This window comes from Oryctolagus cuniculus, chromosome 11, assembly GCF_964237555.1.
Source record: "Oryctolagus cuniculus chromosome 11, mOryCun1.1, whole genome shotgun sequence".
Classification (NCBI taxonomy): domain Eukaryota; kingdom Metazoa; phylum Chordata; class Mammalia; order Lagomorpha; family Leporidae; genus Oryctolagus; species Oryctolagus cuniculus.
The window spans coordinates 14,928,923-14,952,605 of record NC_091442.1 but is presented as its reverse complement, the minus strand read 5'-3'; the positions used below and the strand labels follow the sequence as shown (position 1 = coordinate 14,952,605).

Here is a 23,683-nt window from a genome sequence, read left to right as displayed (position 1 = left end):
CCGAGCCCCTTCTTCATCGATAGCTCCACCCCTCTCCCCACCACCACCCCTGGCAACCACAACCCTGACTTTTATCACTGTAAGCTGAGTGTGCCCACTCTGTAACTTTATATAAACAGACTCTCCTCTTGGCATCCTTTGCATATGGTTTATTTTTCTCAAACTCATTTTTTGAGCTTCATCTCCAGAGTCATGCATACGTGTCCTGTGTTCCTTTTATGGTGTATATGTGACAAAAATACTCTATCGCTGAGACTGCTGTTAGTACATTGGCTGCTACTATCTATGCCCCAGTGCCGGGGCCTCCACACCCTCTCCCTCTCCTACCCTTGACTCAGGCCGTGACTCTTGTCCCTCCACATACCTGGAGGGACGGTCCCTCCTGGGCCCCACCTTTCCCCAGGGCTGCCTCTGGCCAGCCAGGCTGGGCAGTGACTCGGTGGTTTAAGACAAGACTAGGCCGGCGCCGCGGCTCACTAGGCTAATCCTCCGCCTAGCGGCGCCGGCACACCGGGTTCTAGTCCCGGTCGGGGCGCCGGATTCTGTCCCGGTTGCCCCTCTTCCAGGCCAGCCCTCTGCTGTGGCCAGGGAGTGCAGTGGAGGATGGCCCAGGTGCTTGGGCCCTGCACCCCATGGGAGACCAGGAAAAGCACCTGGCTCCTGGCTCCTGCCATCGGATCAGCGCGGTGCGCCGGCCGCAGCGCGCCGGCCGCGGCGGCCATTGGAGGGTGAACCAACGGCAAAAGGAAGACCTTTCTCTCTGTCTCTCTCTCTCACTGTCCACTCTGCCTGTAAAAAAAAAAAAAAAAAAAAAAAAAAAGACAAGACTGCAGGGGCAGGCACTTGTCGGCTGTTGGAACACCCAGGCCTGGTATTGCAGGGCCTGGGTTCCTGTCCCAGCTCTGGCTGCTGATCCCAGCTTCCTGCTGCTGGGGCTCCTGGGAGACAGCAGGTATTGGCTGGGAAAACACGACTGAGGTCCCGGCTCCCAGCTTTGGACCTGCCTAGCACCCCCGTCTTTATGGGCATTTTGGGATTCAGCCAGCCACTGGGAGCTCCTGTGTGTGTGTGTGTGTGTCTCTGCGGCTCTCAGGGAACACTAATTTTAAAAGAAATGACTGGAGGGAGAGGCTCCTTCTTCTAATGTACGCCCCAGCCCTGCTTGGTGGCCATGGCCATCGGGCACCAGCACACACAGGCAGGGCTGCCAAGGGCTTCTCCTCTTCCCACAACCTAAGCCCTTCGAGGGCTGACTTTTTCATCCAGGATCGGGTCCCTTAGTCTGTGTGCTTGAGATCGGAAGTGTTTTTTATTCCCGATGTTTGTCATGTTTGGGAATACGTGCGCACACATAATGAGACGCCTTGGCAAAGGGACCCGTGTCTAAACACGGAATTCGTTTGTGCTTCCCAGACCTCTTATGCACACAGCCCACAGCTGATCTTACACCACGTGGCAAATCATTCCACGCGTGGAGCAAAGTTCCATGGCGTGGCATTTTCCACCGTAGCACCATGGGTGGGACTCAAAATGCTGCAGATTTGGGGGCATTTTTGGATTTCACATTTTTGACTTGGGGATGCTTAATCTGTGTTTAAGCAAAATTGTGGGTCAAATTCGATCTTTTTGTGAAATATTCTGAAATATTTGAAGTGCCTCGGCACTTAGCTTAGCTCCCGTTCCCGGCCCCGGGGCCTGACTCCAGCTTCCTGCCACGCAGCCCCCGGGAGGAAGCAGCGATGGCTCCGGTGAGTCACGTGCCTCTGCCACCCACGGGAAAGCCTGGGTTGAGTTCCCGGGCTGGCCCCAGCCATGGTGGGCGCATGGGGAGTGAAGTGAGGCAGCAGACGAGAGCTCTGTGTCTGTTTCAAATAAAGAAAAACTATTTCTATACATTAACTATAACCTGCAAGTATGTAAATAGCCATAATTAACATATTTCTGTGCATGTTTTAAACTTTTATATAAATTTCCCATACTGTAACCATTCTCTACTCACAGGTTTTCAGATACACTTACTGTTGATATATGTAACTTATGCTCCTTGCTGTAAGAATTAAATAATTCTATACATTTGTATCAATGTGATTATTATTATTAAACTTACTTGGGTGGTTATTTGAAAAACAGATCGCCTATCTGCGAGTCCACACCCCATACGGCCTCAGTGGTTGAGGCTTGGCTAGGCAGAAGCCAGGAGCCAGGAACCCCACCCAAGCTCCGTACAGAACACCTTCAATGCATCCACGATGTGACAGGGAACAGGTCGCGCTCGCTCCCCAGAGCTGCTGAGCACCAATAAGGAATGAAGGCAAAGCCGGCGTGTGTCCCGGGCCCGAGCCACCAGGGGGCGCCAGACTCCAGCCAACCTTACCTGATTGTCCAGTCCTGGGGCTGGAGAGGGGGATTCTAATGCAGGCATCCTGTGCTCCCACTCAACACACACACACACACACACACACACACACACCCCACACACACACCCTCTGCTCACCAGCTGACCAGGCTGGCGGCCTCCCCCTCCCCTACTGCAAGTTTTATCAAATCTCCGCATACCACAATTCCTGTCTCACCCCCCAACTCTTGCCACCCCTCCCTCCTCAGGCTCCCTGGATCATCCCAGGGCTGTGCAGACCTCATTTGACTCTCACAACTCTGGCTGGGGCAGGAGGCCATGGGACCAGGTTTACAGCCACCTGGGAGAGAGAGGAATGGAGGCACAGAGGGAAGGTGGGCGCCCAGGGGACACAGCAAGTCAGTGGCATCGCTGGGGGCAGAGCCAGGGCTCCTGTCAGCCAATCACTCCTGGGCGCACCTGCACTGCGCCCTCCCCACCCTCTCCCGGGGACCATGGCTTTGGGAGGACCTTAATGGGCACCATCAAGAGAACAGCTCTCCTGCCCCCCACTCACTGTGTGTGTGGCCTTGGGAAGTCTCTGCTCCTCTGAGCCTGAGAGGTGGGGACAGCATCTGGGTCCCTGCCGACCAGGACATTCTGTGAAACTGGTGCCAGGACCACCCGCAGCCCTGCTTTCTACGGCTGGCCACTCTGTGTGCTTCGGCAGGGAGCGAGTCGTCCCTGCACCCCCACCCCCAGAGGCAGGTGCCGTGAGTATCCCCACTTTACAGATGAGGACACTGAGGCTCAGGGAAGTGTAGACCGTGGCTGGGCCACGACGGCAGCCCCCGGGGCAGGGTGGGGTAGAGGGCTCCGCCTCAAAGGGCAGGCTCTTGCTTTTACTGTAAATGGTAGATAAACTTCTGGAAGCCCCACAGCTGCCCTCAAGCAGGGTATGGGATCTTCTTCGGAGAGCACGGGCCGGCAGGATGCAGGGTTCTCCAGCCCCTCGGCTGCCCTCCCTCCGCCTGACCCCTGTCCTGGGCCCACAGACAGGCACTGCAGCCCGGCCAGAGCCCGTGAGCAGATGCGGGTTTATTATCGTCAGACTGCAGCGTCCTGAACTTCACCCAGCGCCAGCCCCAAAGCAGCCCGGGAGCTCCGGCAGCCAAAGGCCTGTCCCCAGCACGGGACCAGACAGAGCAGACCAGAGTAAGTACCTCGGGGCCGGGCCTGGGGGCTGTGTCCCAGGCAGTGCCCCCAGCCCCCCCACCCCCTGGGAGTCCAGAGCAGCCCACACACAGGGGCAGAGCAGGCTGGGCTGGCCGCCACGTTGGGGGGCGGGGGATCCGCCGGCTCCTCTTGGCTGAAATGCAGTCCGGGAGTCCCTCCGAGCCGAGCCGCGGGCCCACTGCAGGGCTGTGAACAGCAAGTGTGAAACTGGCAGGGGGGAGGCCTCTGGGTGCTGAGTGGGGAATGGGCAGGCCGGCCCCTCGGCAGCAAACGTCCAGGCCCCAGAGCTGGCCTGGGGGAGGCCCAGCCACCGCGCCGCAGCCCCAGAGGTCGGGAGAAAGCCAGGCCGCACAGCCGCAGCTCCCTCCAGCTCCTCCCGGACGCCGGCACCCCCTGGCATGGAAGCAGCCTGGAAGCCCTTTCCCTCCGTCCTCCGGGGCCTCAGCCCCCCACCCCCACCCCAGCAAGCAGGAGGGCCCAGAGACCCAGCGTGAGGCCAAACATGCAAGGATCATCCTCTGCCAAGCAAACCGAAGGGGCTCAGGATTGCAGGATGACTCCCGGCTGGAGCCCAGTCGGACACAGCCCGCAGGAGCACCTGACAGTCTGACCCAGGCACCCCAGGAGCTCTGGCTCCCCAGGGCTCTTGCACGGTGGCCCCAAGTGCACTGGAGCCCTCAGGGGCAGGCTCAGGCTCAGACACACAAAACCAGGGACCACCACCACTGTGCCTTAACCTCTCCCCTCTCCCCACGCCCCTCCCCCGGCGCCACCCCCCACCCTCCCCAGGGCACCAGCCTCCCAGCCAAGGGCTCCCATTGCCTCTTCTGGTGCAGAGGGGGAGGAGACAGAGCACTGAGCCCAGGGATGGTCAGGCTGAGCCTGTCGGCTTCCTCCACTCTCATCCGGGACATCTGTGAGCGAGGGGCAGACTGTGTGCTGGGCCACGGTCTCCCTGGTCAGCCCCTCTACACCCCAGCTTTCCCGGGAACTCTCAGCCCTCCATTCGGGGAAGTCAAAGTGGGGGCAGGGTACAGGAAGGGGGAGATTCAGCGTGAACATCCTGGTTGGGTGATTTGTCCGGAAAAGCAGAAAAGCCCAGGGACGGGTGACCTGGGGGAGGTGAGGGGGGGCAGGGGCTGGCCAGGACTCTCAGGCCCCCCTTGCCCTGGGCAGAGCACTCCTGGAGGGTCTAGCACATTCTATTCTTCGGGACACCGCCACCAAGCAGGGGTGCCACGGGAGACCTCCTTAAACGTTCGTGTGCGGCACTGAGCTGGCCCGGGGCTCCAGGTCGAGTCCAGTCCTCCGCTGCCACCTGCTTGGCACTGCACAAAGATGGGTCCTGGCATCCTCAGCAGGGACTCCCGGCTCTGCAAAGACAGTGGCAGGGTGAGGCTAAGGGAGCCGGGGCGTCCGGGGCGGGGTGCTGCCAACGCCTCAGGCTTGCTCTCCAGAGCAAAATCCCATCTCCCTGCCCTCCACCCATCCCCCTGCCCTCCACCCTCATCTCCCCTGCCCTCCACTCCCATCTCCCTGTCCTCCACCCATCTCCCCTGCCCTCCACCCCCATCCCCCTGCCCTCCACCCCCATCTCCCTGCCCTCCACCCTCATCTCCCCTGCCCTACACCCCCATCTCCCTGCCCTACACCTATCTCCCCTGCCCTCCACCCCCATCTCCCTGCCCTCCACCCCCATCCCCCTGCCCTCCACCCCCATCTCCCTGCCCTCCACCCTCATCTCCCCTGCCCTACACCCCCATCTCCCTGCCCTACACCTATCTCCCCTGCCCTCCACCCCCATCTCCCCTGCCCTCCACCCCCATCCCCCTGCCCTCCACCCCCATCTCCCCTGCCCTCCACTCCCATCTCCCTGCCCTCCACCCATCCCCCTGCCCTCCACCCATCTCCCTGCCCTCCACCCATCTCCCCTGCCCTCCACCCCCATCTCCCCTGCCCTCCACTCATCTCCCCTGCCCTCCACCCATCCCCCTGCCCTCCACCCCCATCTCCCCTGCCCTCCACCCCCATCCCCCTGCCCTCCACCCATCCCCCTGCCCTCCACCCCCATCTCCCCTGCCCTCCACCCCCATCCCCCTGCCCTCCACCCCATCCCCCTGCCCTCCACCCATCTCCCTGCCCTCCACCCCCATCCCCCTGCCCTCCACCCATCCCCCTGCCCTCCACCCCATCCCCCTGCCCTCCACCCATCTCCCTGCCCTCCACCCCCATCCCCCTGCCCTCCACCCATCCCCCTGCCCTCCACCCCCATCCCCCTGCCCTCCACCCCCATCCCCCTGCCCTCCACCCCCATCTCCCTGCCCTCCACCCATCTCCCCTGCCCTCCACCCCCATCCCCCTGCCCTCCACCCCCATCTCCCCTGCCCTCCACCCCCATCTCCCTGCCCTCCACCCCCATCTCCCCTGCCCTCCACCCCCATCCCCCTGCCCTCCACCCCCATCTCCCTGCCCTCCACCCATCTCCCTGCCCTCCACCCATCTCCCCTGCCCTCCACCCCCATCTCCCTGCCCTCCACCCCCATCCCCCTGCCCTCCACCCATCCCCCTGCCCTCCACCCATCTCCCTGCCCTCCACCCCATCCCCCTGCCCTCCACCCCCATCCCCCTGCCCTCCACCCCCATCTCCCTGCCCTCCACCCCCATCTCCCCTGCCCTCCACCCCCATCCCCCCTTCCCTCCATCCCCACCGCCACCCCGCAGCCTCGCCCTTGGACACTGAAGCTCCACAGGATGAGAACCAAGTTCCGGAGAACGCTCCTAGCCCCAGGATGCCCGCCTCTGCTCACGTGCACCTGCTGTTCCCTTGCTTGTACACTCTCCCCACCCCTCCCCCAGTCTGCGTCACTCTTTTTCATTCTTAAGGTCACTGAAGCCATCAGCGCCTGCAGCATGGGCTCCCAGGTCCTGTAGGAAGCAGGGGAACCCACAGAGCTCAGCATTCACCCCCAGAGCTGTGCCTATGAGGCTGGTATGGTCCCTGAGCGGGACCCTAAGCTAGGGTCAAAGAATGGAGTGTGGTGGGGGCAGGGCAAGAGGCAGAAACTCCATGTGCATAAGCAAGCACAGGACAGGGCTGCCAAGGCTGGCCCCGCAAGACAAAGGTTTCACTTGTCACATGCACACTTGACCCAGAGACCAGCGGGGCCCACTCTCCTCCAGCCCTTGTCACAGAGCCTTACCCTGGCCCCCAGCTTCAGTCGTGGGGACACTGGCATGGCACCAAGTGTGGGGGGTGAGGGCTGGGGAGGCAGAGGGACTGAAGACAGGGGTGTGAGAGAGAGGAGGGAAGGGAGGAGGGTCCCAGCATCCAGAACTGCTCAGCGTGGGGTTGGAACAGCAGGACTTTTCCATCGTGAGCTGTAGGTCAGCCCTCCTGGCGTTCACTCCGTATCTTAGGGCAGGAGTTGAGTGCCAGCTGTACCCCTAGATCCCAACAGAGCACCTGCTTGGAAAATGTGGGCCAACTGAATGAATGAATGAGTGAATGAATGAGTGAGTGAAGCCCTGTGTGCTCACCTGGCAGAGAGCAGGTGCTCTGCAGGGACCAATGGAGGGTGCATGTGCATGCGTGTGCGTGCGCGTGCGTGTGTGTGCGTGTGCAAGTGCATGTGTGTGTGCGTTCTGGGGAGGGTCTGGTCCGTCCCGCCCACACTCTGGGTCCCTGCTTCTCCTGGGGTGGCCCTAATTAGTCACAGGACACCCAGCAGGGGTTGGGGGGACTGTTGTCTGCCAAGGGCTATTTGGGTACTTATAACATCATCTGTGGGCCACACAGAATTAGCAACTTACCAAGTCACCTGCTGTAGATTTCTGAATCTCGTGCCCCACCCGTGGCTGCCTTGGCAGAGCCAGACCCAGTGTTCCCCGCCCCGCCCTGCCCCGGGAGCCCCGCCCCACCCAGGGAGCCCCGCCCCCGTTGCACCTGGAGAATGAGGCTCAGGTCAGGAGGTGCACGAAGAGGATGGCCAGGCCAATGTTCAGCAGGATCACCATGCAGATGAGGACGGTGTTGGGGACCTGGAACGGGGACAGAGGCTGCCTGAGTGCCCAGCACCTCCGAGCCTCGGCACATTCTCTGTCAGGGCCAGAAGGATTCTGGGAAATAAGGATCCGGGTCCTTGACGGTCCACAGAGCGACAAGAGAGTGCCCAAGAATACTCAGTGGACGGAGTGGGCCTGCAGCCTTCCTGGCCACAGCTCCTACGGAGAAGCATCCCCTGGTCTCCCAGAGCTGCTGCTCCTGGCTCCCAGCCACCTGTAAGCCAGCAGGGCTGCTGGGCCCTTCCTCCGCCTCCAGGAAGCCCTCCCTGCTATACCTGGTAGCTGATGCTGCCGTGACCTGGCAGGGGTGCCCTTCCCCCAGCTGCCCCTGCTGCAAGAACTGCCTTGCTGAGGGGATCCCAGGTGCTAAGGCACTCACTCAAAGTGGGCGGTCTCTGGTGTCCTCTGGGCCCCAGAACCCTCCCCCCTTCAGGCCAAGGACACCCTCAGCTGAACGTGGCCCCTGCCCGTTCACCTGGCTCCACCCTGGCCGCCCCGCCCCTGACGGCAGGCTCACCTCTTCGACCTCCACTTCCGCCTCGGCTGCCTGCGCTGCCTCCTTCCGGGCCTTCTTCTTGGCCCCGGTCTTGCTCAGCCCTCGGGCCTCAGTCTTGCGGGCCTTGGCCTTGGGCACGATGGGCTTGGGCTCCAGCTTGGCCGGCGACTCGGGTGCGGGCTCAGGGTTCCCGAGCGCGGGGGCCTGGCCCGGGGCGGTGGCGGGGGACGCGGGCGCGGAGTCGGGGTCGGCGGCCTCGGGCTGGGGGTCGTCCTCGAAGGGCGGCGGTGCGGGCGGCGCGGTGCGCACGGCGTAGCTGTGGTAGCCCCGGTACAGGGCCACCTCGGGCTCCCGCGACGGTGCGGGCGGTGCCTGCAGCGCCTCAATGGCCATGTGCTCACTGGCCGGGCGCGCGGGGCTGCGGCGGCCCGCGCCCGCCGCCGCCGGGGTGGCCGGCCGGCTGCCCTCGCCGCCGCCGCCGCCGCCGCTGGGCTCGCCGTTCCAGGCGCCGGGGCCCAGCAGGCCGTCCTTGGACGCGCCGGGCCGGGGCCGCTTGGGCTGCGGGGGCGTCCCGGCCGGCGACGGGGGCCCTCCCTCTGGCCGAGGGGTCTCGCGCTCGTGCAACTGCGGGCTCTCGCGGGGCGGCTGCGGGAGGCCCGCGGCTCCCCGGTCTGGCGGCTCCAAAAGGCTCTCGGAGTGCTCCAGGATCTCCTGCAGCAGCCGGCGCTTCTGGTATTCAGGACCTGCCGGGGGCGAGGGCGCGAGGCTGGTCTGGCACCCGGGAGCCCCGTGGGCCAGCCGCTCAACCCCAGCCCTGGTGGAGCGCCAGGCACTGCTCCCAAGCACCCTTAGATACTAAGTCGCTTCACGGCTTCGCCCCACGAGGTTGCCCCTACTGTGAACCTCACAGCAGGCAAAGGCCAGAGCCACGCCGCCTGGGTGATGTTCTTAAGCGTGCCACTCGCCTCTCCTTATCTGGAAAGCGGGCCTAGCCTTGCCTCCTTGATGTACGCCCATGGAAGGATTCACGCGGGAATGCACAGAGCGCCGAGCCCCGTGCCGGCGGCAAGAGCAGGTGCAGCTGTGGCTCCGGCTGGTTGTTACGCCTCCTGGCACCAGCAGGGGGAGCGCTGTGACCAGCAGTGACTGATCTCCCAGGCAGAGCCGCGCTTCTGGGTATCCCTTGGGAGTCTTTGCTGCAGCTTCAGTCATGTCCAGAAAACACGAGAGTGACCACGCGGCTCACCTGACACCCTTCAGCGTGGAGAACACGGACTTCCTGCTCTGGCGGCCTCCAGTGCCCATCCTGTCCCACCAGCGCTCCCTGGGGCTGAGCAACACCCACACCACCTGATCCCGATGCGGGGTGCGCGCTCCCGGGCCCCACCCTGCACCTACTGAGTGAGAAGCTCAGGGCGGGCCCGGCCACCTGTCAAGTCTGAGCGTCACTGGCCTCATCTGGCCTTCGGCTCCAGTGGTCTCTCCTGGGAGCAGCCCTCCCTGACACCCCCCCCCCCCCCTTGTCTAAGTGAGCAGAGAGCTTCCCCTGAGCTCCACTCATCGCGCTGTGTGAGGTTGCATCACCACAGCGCAACAGCAGCCGCAGTGGCCAAGAGCCGCCCGGGGCCTGGGCCCGCAGCACCCGTGCATTTCACCCCTGCCCGGGACAGCAGGGTCGTTCTTCCTCCCATTCTCCAGATCAGTAAGCTGGGGCTTGCAGAGCCTGGGGAACTTGCCCAGGCCTCACGGCTGGTGAGCACTGGAGGCAGGACGTGCCCATGTGCAGTCTTGTGCTCTGGCCCTGCTCTGCTGTCTCCGTGATCCTCTGTTCTTTCCAGATTCTGGTTAGGTTAGGTTAGGGTTAGGTTAGGGTGAGGTTAGGGGTAAGGTTAGGGTTAGGGTTAGGTTAGGGTTAGGTTAGGGTTAGGGCTAGGTTAGGGTTAGGGTTAGGTTAGGGGTGGGGTAGGTTAGAGGTAGCTTAGGGTTAGGTTAGGGTTAGGGGTAGGGGTAGGGGTAAGGTTAGGGTTAGGGTTCGGGTTTGGGTTAGTTAGGGTTATGGTTCGGTTAGGTTAGGGTTAGGTTAGGGGTAGGGGTAAGGCTTGGGTTAGGGTTCGGGTTTGGTTTAGTTAGGGTTATGTTAGGGTTATGGTTGGGTTTAGGGTTAGGGTTAGGTTAGGGGTGGGGTAGGGGTAGGTTAGGGGTAGCTTAGGGTTAGGTTAGGGTTAGGTTAGGGTTGGGGTAGGGGTAGGGGTAGGGGTAAGGTTAGGGTTAGGGTTCGGGTTTGGGTTAGTTAGGGTTATGGTTCGGTTAGGGGTAGGGGTAAGGCTTGGGTTAGGGTTCGGGTTTGGTTTAGTTAGGGTTATGTTAGGGTTATGGTTGGGTTTAGGGTTAGGGTTAGTTAGGGTTAGGGTTAGGGTTAGGTTTAGGGTTAGATAGGGGTTAGTTAGGGTTAGATTTAGGGTTAGGTTAGGGATAGGGGTAGGTTTATGGTAGGGTTAGTTAGGGTTAGGGTTAGGGTTGTGGTTAGGGTTAGGGTTAGGTTAGGGGTAGGTTAGGGGTAGCTTAGGGTTAGTTTAGGGTTAGGTTAGGGGTAGGGGTAAGGTTAGGGTTAGGGTTCGGGTTTGGGTTATTTAGGGTTATGGTTAGGTTAGCTTAGGGTTACGGTTAGGTTAGGTGTAGGGTTAGGTTAGGGTTAGGTTAGGGTTAGGGTTAGTTAGGGTTAGGTTAGGTTAGGGTTAGGTTATGGTTAGGTTAGGGTTAGTGTTAGGTTAGGGTTAGTTAGGGTTAGGGTTAGGGTTAGGGTTAGTTAGGGTTACGGTTAGGTTAGGGTTAGGTTGGGGTAGGGGTAGGGGTAAGGTTAGGGTTAGGGTTTGGGTTAGTTAGTGTTATGTTAGGGTTGGGGTTATGGTTAATTAGGGTTAGGGTTAGGGTTGGTGTTAGGGTTAGGTTTAGGGTTAGATAGGGTTAGTTAGGGTTAGAGTTAGGGTTAGGTTAGGGGTAGGGATAGGTTTATGGTAGGGTTAGTTAGGGTTAGGGTTGTGGTTAGGGTTAGGGTTAGGTCCCCCAAGGCCCTCCTAGTCCTGACACCTGGGCAGCACCCAACGCGCACTCGACAAAGCGCGAGCAGAGGCGGGAAGGATCTTTGGCTCCTCAGCCATCAGAGCCTCCTCATCCTCTAGCCCAGCTCCAGTCGTCTCGGAGCAGAGAAAAGAGACAGGTTGGAAGGAGCCACTTCCGTGACTGCAGCCTGGGCTGCCCCCACCCCCGCTGCTCAGCCTCTAGCAGGGAAGTGCCTCCCCCGCCCCTCGCTTGACCCATCCTACACCTGTACCAAGCGCGCCGTGTCCCAGAGTTTCCAAAACCCACAGCACTCATGCAGACACCCCGAGCATCTCAGCTGTCCCCCAAGCGAGGGGAAGGATCCGCCCAGCGGCTGCCTGCCGCGTGCCTGGCTGGGCCTACCTGGCTGGTAGAAGTCCGGCGCCAGCTCCCGGGCCAAGCTGCGGGCGATGTTGGACTCCTGGTTGGCAGCCAGGGCAGCCTGTTCCGCTGCCTCGGCTTTGGCCCGGGCGTGGCTTGTCCTGAGAAGACAACACGGGGGAGATCAGGGTGCTGTCAGCCCTCCCCAGCCCACATGGAGACTTTACAGAGCGTTCTTTCACTCAGGCTGCCAGAGGGTTTTTAAAAATTGGTTACTTATTTGAAAGGCAGAGAGAGACAGACAGAGCTCCTACTCACTGCTTCCTCCCCAAACGCCTGCAGAGCTGGGCCAGGCCAAAGCCGGAGCTGGAACTCAATCCAGGCCTCCCAGACGGGTGGCAGGAGCCCAGCTGCTTCCAGTCACCGTCGCTGCCTCCCAGCACGAAGATGGAATGAGGAGCCGGTGCCGGGTGTTGAACCCCGGCACTCTGGCGTGGGACCTGTCTTAACGGGCAGGCCAAATGCCCGCCCCTGCCTGTGGCCAAAACTGCTATGCCAGACTACATGTTCCAGGCTCCCTTGCACTTCAGTGGTGTCAGGTGTCTGAGCGCTGCCCAATGCATCATGGGAAGGCAGGGTACCGCTATTCCAGGCCTGGTCCATAAAAAATCTATGCCCTCTGCGTTTCTCCAGTTGCTGGCTGAATGCAGAGAGAAGAAGGCCCCAGAACAGGGCTCTGGATCTCTGTCATCACTGGCCCCTTGGGCAGTCTGGTGAGCCCCATGCGCCCCTTCTTGGAAAATGGACGCAGCGACAGCGCCACTCTGCTACCAAAATATTTAAAAGAACAAATTTTTATGTTCTTCTTTATTAACACATCCAGCAGCATATGAGCTGCATTAATGACTTTAATTTTAAGGCTTAGATTAGCTCAAAGGATATTTCAAGGATGCTTGCAATGACAGTAACATGACATCAAAACAGAGGCGATTACGACTGGCGACAAGGCACAGACACTGCCGATACCGGCATTGTTTACCACTCACTTCCATCACTGAAGGAAATGTGAACTTCCAGCCAGAGGCTGAGCAGACTACGGATGCTGTCTCTCCCGTCTTTAGTGCACGCTCCCGGTGCCCTGTCCTGATCCCTTCCCTAGGTTCATGCCTCTTCCCCTTGCTGCTATCAGTGGTGCCTGCTAATGGCTCCCGGCTCCCAGAGAACTGCCAACCGACAGAAGCCACCTTGTTCCAGAAGTGAAGACACAGCCAGCCCTGCCCAGGCAGCCCGCGGCAGCCCACAGCAGCAGCCAGTGGGCACCTGCCAGCCACGTCCTGCTCCAAAAGGAATGCAGCGTGCGAGGGCCAGCGTGGAGCAATTCTTGGGGGCCAGGCTGAAGTAGGTCTGCAGCCGAGGTCACAGCCTGGCGGCTTCCTAACCCTCCAGGGCCTCCCTCCCTCCGCCCCTCTGCCACGTGCTTCCTCGATAAATCACTCGCATGGAATCACCATCTACGGTTCTGTTTCTAGGGGACCGAGCCTAAAAGCGCTGGCCAGAGTCACAAAGCCCCTTGCACTCCATCCACAGACCCAAGTTAAGAAATGCAGCGGAAGGAAGGTCAAGTCCGTGACCGACTGCATGCAGCAGAGGGCCTGCCCATCGACACGAGCAGACCAAAGCTCACACACTTCTCCTGTGGAGTCCCAGAGACACTCCAGCTGGACTGACGGAGGCACCTAAGCAACAACACCCCCTCTTTACGAACAGCCAGGCGGGGATGCAAAGTGGTTATGGCTGGAGCCCCAACCCCACCCTGTGTTCTGAGCTACCCTAGAGCATGTGCCAGGCACCACCAGGAGCTGACGACTGAGACGCTGGTGGACCAGGCCACTGGCTCTCATCCTTACTGTAAGGTGGGGGAAATGGACAATGAACAGAAAATCCTGAATAACACGGAACTAAGTACAGAGTATAGGAACCAGGGCTGGGGCACAGCAGGTGCCACTCGCCACGCCAGCATCCTCTATCAGAGTGCCAGTCTGAGTCCCGACTGCTCTTCTGATCCAGCTCCCTGCTAATGCACCTGGGAAAGCAGCAGAAGATGGACCCGGATGAAGCTCCTGTGCCTGGCTTCAGCCTTGCTCAGCCCTGGCTGTTGCAGCTATTTAGGGAGTGAGCCAGTGGATGGAAGATCTCTCTCTCTCTCTCTCTCCACCTCTACCTATCCCTATCTCTCTCTCTCTCTCTTTCTCTCTCTCTCTATCTTACCAGGCAGTGAGGAGAGCATGTGCAAAGGCCCTGAGACAGGCCCAGATCTGGTGCCTTGGGTGACTGCAAGGCCAACTCACAGTGATCCCACCCCTGTGTCTCCATGTCCAGCAGAGCAGTGCACCCAGACAGGGGCGACCAAGCACCCCCACCCCACCCCGCCCCGCCACCTCTGACCCTTGCCAGGCCTCTGAGGTGGTGTTTCCCTGGCTCCACTTCACAGATGGGGAAACTGAGACTCGGAGACCCTTGCTCAAGGCTGCAGAATAGTAGTCAGCACACCGAGGACTTCACAGAAACGAATTCACTCACCCCCACCCCCCGCCCGGAGCTATGTGATGGAGAAAAACACAGAACAAGAACGTTTGAAAGAACCCCGCCCCAGGTTACACAACCCGCAATGGAGCGAAGCCTCCAACCACGGCGTTCTCGGCTCCAGGGCTTTGTTCTAACCACAGTGATTCCTCTTCCACTCCAGGAGGTGTGAAGTGAGATGCCAAACCCAGAACTGCCTGAGTTCTAGGTCCCAGCACTCTCCACTGCACCTCCCGGCCACACCGCCCAGTGAAGGAGGGCACGGAGGAACACACACACGTGGCCGTGAACTCCTGCCCGACCGTGAACTCGTGCCCGAGCACGGGGGCAGCAGAGGGAAGAGGCAGGGCCCCGCTCTGGAATCGGCAGCCCTGGATTCCAATCTTGGCTCTGCCTGGGGACAGTCACTCGTCGTAGGTACAAAATTTACAGGGAGGCCAGGAAAAACCAGTAATCAAGATAAATCGTATTTTACTGCAGTATTTTTATGAGTCAAATAAATGCCAAAAGAAAAAAAAAAATCCTTGCTGAACAAATCATAGATTGTTAAGGACGGACTGGGTTGGCTCCTGAGCTGTGTCCCTCTCTCACCTCACCCTCCTCTGGTCCTCACCCACTGGGACTCCAGGACACTGGCTCTCCTCACTCCATGCCTCAGTTTCTCCATCTGTCAAGTGGACACGATACTTCTCCCCTCTTGGAGGCACTGTGAGAGGCAGCACCTGAGCCTGCTCAGCCCACATGGTGGTGGTGGTGGTGGGGGTAGCCACGGAGGAAGAGCATAGGGCGGTGACATTGGAAACAAAACCGAGGGCGACCACGTGGATCCCAGGTGCAGTTCTGCCTCCCCCCACCCGCGGGTGCCCCTGAGACAAAGTCCTCAACTTTTCAGAGCCGCTTCCCTGGGAACCTGACACCCCGGTGGGGGAGGAGGGGCGGCGCTGAGCCAAGAAGATGCCTTTTTTGGTGCTGTGAGCCGAATGACGCTCATTTGCAGTGCCGCGTTGTGGGACTCGGGCTGAAGTGGCAGCTTCCACCCAGACTTCTAGAAGATTCTGGGGATCAACTGCAGGCCTGTATGGGCAGCCAGAAGTGGGCCCAGGGCAGGGCGCACTGCTGGGTTGGAGGAAGCACGCGCACTCCTCTGCCCCCTCATCAGCCTGGCCCTAGGGAACTCCTCGGCAGCCCCCTCTTCCCCACCCCTGCCTTTTGGACCCCAAGACAGCTCCCAGCGCTCCAATCTTCAGGCCAGGGGTCCCAGTGCTCTCCCACACTCCCCTGCCCAGCTCCTGTCTCTCCTGCCCTGCTTGGAGCTCTTGACCCTGCCCATCTCCCAGTCCCCCTGCCAGTCCTCCTGCAAAACCCCTCCCCCATCTGTCTCCCTGCAGCGCGCGCGCGCACACACACACACACACACACACAGAGCAAGCTGGCGGCACAGGGACTGCGCTTAGCCCGGCCTCCCACAGCCTCACCTCTGGCTTCAAATCTTTGCAAGGCTTCCTCTCGTCCTCAAAATGAAGTCCCGTGGCTCTCCTGGTCCTCCACCAGAGGCAGTCTCCACAGGGGACGACAGGTGCTCACAGGGCCGAGGGCAGGCGGCGCCCTGGCTGTCCAGTGACCCCCAGTGTGGTCCACACACGTCCCCACCCCAGCATCTCCATCACATGGGGGCTCCTTGGACAGGCACATTCCAGGGCCCCACCCCAGTCTGCTGGAGCAGAACTGAACGGGGCAGAGCCCAGGAATCTGTGCGTCCTAAGCCAGGTGCGCTGCGGCTCACTGAAGTCCGAGAAGCCAGCAGGTGCGGGGCTGTCAGAAAGTCCAGCTCTGCCTTGGGCCGCTCCCAGCTGGCTCAGGGCCCCAGGAGCCTCCCCTGTGTGTCTGCAGCCCTGAGACAGGACCCTGGGGGGAATACACCAGCCATTTCCCCTCGGACCACTCACCACATCCAGCCTGGGGCCTGCGGGGAGGGTCCCCCAGGGCAGCTCTGCCCCTGTGGAGTGGGGGTGGGGGCAGTAACTGGGGCAAGGGGAGGGGCAGAGAGAAGTCAGGCTTCTTGATTGCATTCAGATTATCTTTCGTCAGCAAGATTAAAAATAAGGCTGGTGGTTCTGGGATGGGGCAGGGCCTGCACCCAACAGAACCACTTCTGAGAGCTGCCCCCCCGGCCCTCGCCTGCTTCCCATATCCGCAACTGCTCAGGTAGGGCCACCTTGCTCCACTGCCTCCCCCAGGCCCTGGTGGCTCCACAGGATCCAAGGACACTCACAGGCCTGCCCTGACTCCAGGCCCTTGCTCTGTCCCCTGCCTGGAATGCTCTTCCTGCCTTAAAGGGCCAGCACATCGGTCCATTCATTTGATACAACGAGATGCCTACAACGTTCTGGGCACTCCTCTGGGCACTGTGAACACAGAAGCAAACCCAACATCCAAAACCCATTCTAGGGCTCCCATTCCACTGTGGGGGAAGCAAATGCCTGTCTTTGTAGCACTCGTGAGCTCAGAATATTTTTCATATTTTTGCATGGTTGGACAAAAAAACTCAATATTTTGTGACATGAAAATCACATAGAATTCATACAGCAGTGTCCACATCAGTAAAGTTTTATTGGAACATGGCCATGTTCAATGATACTGTCTAAAGCTGAGTTGTTGCCATGGAGACTCTAACCAATAAAGCCAAAACTATCCACCACCCTGTCCCTTACAGAAGCGATTTTCTGATCCCTATTCTAATGCATTTGTTCAACAAACGTTTTTTCTACTACTCTTGTTAATGGTCACGACCTTGGCTACTTGTAAGAGGCTTTGCACTCAACTCCACTATGGCCCCCGTTATAAACACAGCAGACCTCAGAGAGGTGGAGTCACATTCGCGAGGTCACACAGCTGGCAGAAGCTGCCCAAGCTGCCTCTACCCCGGGCATCAACGTCTTCCATGTGCCAAGGCCAAGGGTAGAGATGAAAAAGACCCAGGAGCCCCTGGCGAGCTGGCAGCTTAAAGCAGCCTAAAGATGCGGCCTAAGGCAGGCCAAGTCTCTGCAAATCAGTGGACGAAGAGGGGCTCAGAGCAAGGCCTGGCCAGGTTGCTCAGGCACAGATCCAAGCTCTGCTCCTTAGAACCTTGAGCCTCACTCTTCTCATCTGCAAAATGGGAACAAAGCAGCACTCACCCCAGAGGAACGGTGCAGGAGGAGTCTGTCACAGTCACAGATCTCAGGAGAGGGGCTGGGGCACATGGGTGCTATTTAAGTGCTCGTTACATAAAACGAACAAGAGACCAGTGGGTTAAGCGGCTGCTTCCAACACAGCATCCCATATGGCAGCACTGGCTAGAGTCCTGGCTGCTCCACTTCTAATCCAGCTTCCTGCTAACATGCCTGGGAAAGCAGCAGAAGATGGTGTTTTTAACTCCTACCTTCAGCCTGGCCCAGACCTGGCTATTGCAGCTCCCGCAGCCATTTGAGGAGTGAACCAGCTGAAGGCAGAGCTCCCTCTGTCTCTTCTTCCCTCTCTGTCACTCTGCCTTTCAAATAAATAAATAAATCTCTTCAAAAAAAAAAAATGAACAAGAAGGGGGCTGGAGCTGTGGTGTGGAGGGTAGAGCCACCGCCTATGGTGCCAGCATCCCATATGGGATCTGGTTCAAGTCCCAACTGCTCCACTTCTGATCCGGCTCTCTGCTGTGGCCTGGGAAAGCAGAGGATGGCCCAGGCGCTTGGGCCCCTGCACCCGCATGGGAGACCCAGAGGAAGCTCCTGGCTCCTGGCCTCGGATCGGCCCAGCTCTGAACATTGCGGCCATCCAGGGAGTGAACTGGTGGATGGAAGACGCCCCCACCTCTGCCCTCTGTAACTTTGCCTTTAAAATAAATAAAAAAAACCTTTAAAAAAAAAAAAAGACCAGGAAGGCTGGCGCCGCGGCTCACTAGGCTAATCCTCCGCCTTGAGGCGCCGGCACACCGGGTTCTAGTCCCAGTGGGGGAGGCCGGATTCAGTCCCGGTTGCCCCTATTCCAGGCCAGCTCTCTGCTGTGGCCCGGGTGTGCAGTAGAGGATGGCCCAAGTGCTTGGGCCCTGCACCCCATGGGAGACCAGGAGAAGCACCTGGCTCCTGCCTTTGGATCAGCTCGGTGCGCCGGCTGCAGCGCGCCAGCTGTGGCGGCCATTGGAGGGTGAACCAACGGCAAAGGAAGACCTTTCTCTCTCTGTGTCTCTCTCTCACTGTCCACTCTGACTGTCAAAAAAAAAAAAAAAAAAACAGGAAGCCCAGTTTTTGGAGAGGACTAAGACATAAATGCTGAATGTACTCAATTGCTCTCTTTAGAATGAGAAGGAAAATCCTTCTGAAGGGAGCCTGGGGAAGGGGCTGGACAGCCAGTCCCTGCCCAGGCCCCTGCCAGCCCCCTGGAGGAGCCTGGAGGAGTGGTTACAGGACAGCGCTACCAGGAGCCTTCCTGGGATTGGGGAGGCTTCAGATGCCACTGGCCTTCCCTCTCCCAAAACAGCCCCTCGCCCCAGCTCCGGCTGGCCACCATCACTTCCCCAGGACTATCAGAATCCCACTAATTAGGAGGAAGAATCACAGCTGAGCATCCAGGCTCTGGCCCAGGGAGCTCCCGGGGAGAAAGTCCCCTGCAGCCCCAAGGACGCAGGCAGCGAGCCCCCAACTTGGGACACCATTCACCCTCATTCTGCGAGCGTATGCTGAGCCCCTACTGCGTGGGGCCAGTGCTGGGTGCCAGAGAGACAGACAGTGGTCCACAGCGCAGACGGCACTCCACGGGGAGGCCCCTCAGCACAGGGGCAGGGGCAGGCACTCAACTCCGCTCTGTTCTAAGGACCCCGCCTCCAGGTCTTCAGCTGTGAGATGGGGATAACACTCCTCTCGTGCAATTCCTGGCAGTCTGAAATGAGCTAGCACCCAAGTGCTTAGCATAAACTAAGCGCCCAACACAGACTCACTATCACTGTTCTTGTTTTTGTCATTATTACGACCATGCCTAGCAGTATTCCCTTCCAAAATTCTACCCACTGCCGACACACTGGGATACGCCACTGAACAGTTTCGCCTCGTGCCCACGTTGTAGCAGGTGTCAGTACTTCCTGCCTCTCTCTTGCTAACATCCCACGTGTGGGCTCGCTGTACCCGTGGCCCTGCTCACCAGGTGAGGGCACCTGGGCTGTTTGCACGTGTGGGTTGTCACGGAGAACGCTGCTGCGAATGCTCACGCACACGTCTCTGGGTGGACAGAGCCTGTCATTTCTCGTGGGCATATTCGTGAAGGTGGAATGGCTGGGTCTGTGGAGGATCTGCCAGACTTTTCCAAAGCGGTGGCAACATCTTACATTCTACCAGTAACATACGGGGGTTCCAGCCTCCCCACAGCCTCGCTGCACCTGTCCCTGTCTGTCTCTCTGATGACGGCCGCAGCAGCGGTTTGGGAAGTGCTGTCTCATCATAGTTTGGTTTGGATTTCCCAGCGTCACGGTCATCTGTGCATCTCCCTAGAAGAAGGAACTACTCAGACCCTCAGTCGGCTTTCATGTACTTGGGATTTGTTTGTTTGGGTTCTGGAAGTCCTCTAGATAGTCCAGATACAAGTCCCTTCTCATAGCAAACTGTCTATAATTTGAAGATGCTTTTCCCAACCTTGGGCTTTCTCTTTCTTGCATTGCCCTTTAAATCACAGAAGTTCCAGGCGGTGGCGCTGTGTGCAGCAGGCTAAGCCCCGGTCTGCAGCACCGGCATCCCATATGGACGCTGGAGGGAGTCCCAGCTGCTCCACTTCCAGGTTGCTAATGCACCTGGGAAAGTAGCAGAAGATGGTCCAAGTCCTTAGCTCCTGCACCCACACAGGAGACCCGATGAAGCTCTTGGCTCCTAGCTTCAGCCTGGTCCAGCCCTGGCCATTGTGACCATTTAAAGAAAAACATAGAAGTTCTAAATTTCAATTTAGTGCAACTGATCTATTTGTACTGTTGTCTCCTGTAATTCAGCTGTCACAGCAAAGCTTTGCGGAAGGTCAGAGACTTAGTCCTACATTTTCTTCCATCATGCTTTTGGCTCTTCTGTTTAGACGCATGAACACTGCCTCTCCTAAGACAAAAATGGAAAATAACCTATGGGTTCACACTGACCCAGGAGCTAAGAACCATGGCCATTTTACAGATGGCAAAACTCAGGCACAGGCCACGCCGCAGCTCTCTAGGCTAATCCTCCACCTAGCGGCACCGGCACACCAGGTTCTAGTCCCGGTCAGGGCGCCGGATTCTGTCCCGGTTGCCCCTCTTCCAGGCCAGCTCTCTGCTGTGGCCAGGGAGTGCAGTGGAGGATGGCCCAAGTGCTTGGGCCCTGCACCCCATGGGAGACCAGGAGAAGCACCTGGCTCCTGCCTTTGGATCAGCGCCATGCGCTGGCCGCAGCACGCCAGCCGTGGCGGCCATTGGAGGGTGAACCAACGGCAAAAGAAAGACCTTTCTCTCTGTCTCTCTCTCTCACTGTCCACTCTGCCTGTCAAAAAAAAAAAAAAAAAAAAAAGCTCAGGCACAGCGAGGTCAAGTCACTTACCCGTAGTCATTATTATGGAAGTTGAACCATACCCGGGCCCTTCCCTTGAAGGCAACAGAGCCTGGTGGGAGACGAGACAAGGTGGGCAGAGCACGGGGCAAGAGCAGCCCATCTGGTGGGTTGTAAGTTCACAGTCTGTACTTTACAATACATGTGGATAAATATGCAAATAAAACGTATTTTATTGTCTCTGTGTTCATTATTAGAAAACGTACATTAAAAGGGCAAGGGCTAGGTGCTTGGGACGCCTGCGTTCCATACTGGAGAGTCCGGGTTCAAGTCCCAGCTCTGACTCCCAGTGTTAGCTTCTGCTCATATGCACCCTGGGAAACAGCAGTGATGGCTCAGGTACATGGGTTGCTGATATCTATGTGGGAGCTCTGGATGGAGTTCCTGGCTCCAGACTTTGGCTTGGCCCAGCCCTGGCTGTTGTAGGCAACTGAAGAGTGAATCAGCAGACGGAAGAGATCTCTCTCTATATATATCTTTTAAATAAAGTGAATAAATTTTAAGTATATTATACACATAACATACAGTTGTATTATAAAAATGATATGGCTTCATTATAGAAAATTTGGAAAACAAGTAGGATTTAAAAAAAGAAAACAATTCTGTATAGAGTTTGATATCTTGCGGTGGTTAGGAGCACAGCTGAATGGCCATGATTGACTTAAATTCTCTGTGCCTCAATTTTTCCATCTGTTAAATGGGGACACAAAAAGCCCTACCTCAGGGCTGTGGAGATTACAGAGTGAATGAAGTAGCTGAGGCTCCGAGAGCATCCAGAACAGGGCCTGGCGCGCCATCAGCCCTGGGCAGGCGTTTGTAACATTTAAAACGTGGATCTGTCCTAGCTGAAGTGGAGGGTGGGGGTGGGTTCTGAGTCTGGGGGGCTGTGCTGCCCCCACAGGCCCTGTGCAGAATCTCTCTGCTGGAAGCCCCGCCCCAGTCCCCTGGCCACGGAGGTGGCTCCTTCCAGATCCTGCATCGTGGAGACCTGTCTTCTTAAAGAGCCCCCAGCCCCGCGCGAGGTCCCCTCCGTGGCTGGGGATGGAATGCGGCCCTCCTAGCCCAGAAGACGGAAGCCAAGTAACAGGAGTCGCTGTGTGCTGAGTGCTAACCCCGTGCCAGACACTTGACCTATGCAGTCGGCTGAATAACGGCCCCAGAGAGTTCCAGCTCTTAATCCCTGGAACCTGGGGACGCTGCCACACATGGCAAAGGGGGCTTTGGAGGTGTGATCGAATTCAAGATCTTGGGATGAGGGATTATCCTGGACTCCACGGGCAGCCTAAATGTAACCACAAGTGTCCTTACGACAGGGACGGCAGGGCTATTTTTTGACAGAGGAGAAGCCGCGGTGGGGATGGAAGCGGAGACAGCAGTAGTGTGCTTTGAAGTCAGAGGAAGGGGGGAGGGCTTGAGGCAAGGAATGGGGGTGGCCACGGGAAACTGCAAAGTCAGGGGATCGGATCCCACCCTCCGAGTGCCAGCAGGACCTGGCCCTGCAGTTGCCTTGACCCGGGCAGCCCAGGGACCTCCACAGTGGCAAGAGGATCCCTCTACGCGTTTAAGGCACCTGGGGCACGCTGGCAGCCCACGGCCAGAGGAGATAAAACAGCTGTGCGGCCTCAGGTCCCCTCCAGGCGGCCCGCTTTGCAGGGGGAGATCGTTCGCCCAAAGCCTGAAGCCGGAACAAAGCTGGAACGGGCCAGACTGGCCGAGCCTGACCCCACATCTGCTCGACCCCGGAGCCTTTGCTCACCCTGCCCAGGTCAAGACCACTTCGCAGACGGCCACAGACCTTCCTCAGAGGAGTTGGGAGGCCCCGACGTGCGTGTTCCAGGCACCCACGCTCCCGTGGGAGAGCGCGTGGTAACTGCCTGGGGCCTTCTCCCTTTCCCAGAGAAAGGCTGGTCTGCTGCAGCCTGGTTGGAGGCCTGAGGTGCGGCTGCAGCCAGTGAAATGCCTTAGAGGACCCTGGGCCTCGCTCCCCCTGCCCCCGAGGCCTGGCCTGCAGGGAGGCCGTCCCCACGTCCGTCCATGAGTATGCTGGCGCAGGGCTTCAAAGCAGCCGGAACTTCCTTCTGCAAAAGGCCTTTAAAATGGCATTTTACTGTCTGTCAAACAGCACCATCAAAGCCACAGCGGCCTGAAGCCATTGTGCAGACACAGCAGCTGTCCCAGGGTTGGAGCCTTTCTTCTCCTCCATCCCTGCACACACCTGGGAACCCCGTAAAGGTGCAACTGGGAGGCATCGCGGTCAGGTGCATGGAATCCACAGTCCTGTACCTGAAGTTGAATTCCGACTCAGACGCTCACGGGCTGTGTGACCTGCTCAAATCCCAGGACCTCTCTGTGCTACCTCTGGGAGACTTCCCAGAAGGCTGCTGGCGCTCCCACTCGGTTTAGTGCCCTCCCCTCTAGTGTGTGCTGAGCCCGGTGACAGCTTCTAAGAAACAGAATACGGCAAAGAGATGGGATGTCATTTTCATGTAGTGCGTACAAGCAGATGGCTTGACTCCAACCACAGACCCTCCTGCTGTCTTGACGAAGCCGGTTGTGTGCAGGGGGCACCCACATGGCAAGGAACTGAGGGTGGCCTCCTGCCAACATCCGGGAAGGCACTGAGGCCCTCAGTCCAATGGCTTGCAAGAAACTGGATCCTGCTAACAACCATGTGTGTGAACCGGGAGTAGATCCTTCCCCCGTGCAGCCTTCAAGTAAGACTACAGCCCTGGCTGACACCTTGACCTCTGCCTTGTTACAGATGCTGAGCCACAGGACCCGGCAGAGCCACGCCCTGAAACCCCACAGAGACTGTGAGCTTATGCACGTGTGTTGTCTTAAGTGGCTGCATTTGGGGATAATCTGTTATGCAGTCACAGATGTCAAACGCTGGGACTGATGTTGGGGCACAGCAGGTTAAGCTCCGACATCGGCATCACATGTGAGAGTACAGGTTCGCGTTCCAGCTGC

At 58.8% G+C, this 23,683-nt stretch overlaps 1 protein-coding gene across 1 annotated transcript in view; it reads right to left on the bottom strand.

Moving 5' to 3' along the window:
- Positions 1–4,814: 4,814 nt before the first annotated feature.
- Positions 4,815–23,683, bottom strand: part of JPH2 (junctophilin 2) — a 72,680-nt gene continuing 53,811 nt past the window's right edge. The window contains 4 exon segments of the mRNA NM_001081998.1: positions 4,815–4,944; positions 7,515–7,609; positions 8,151–8,872; positions 11,592–11,710. Coding sequence (NP_001075467.1) covers positions 7,529–7,609; positions 8,151–8,872; positions 11,592–11,710 — 922 coding nt within the window. The 3' untranslated portion in view covers positions 4,815–4,944; positions 7,515–7,528.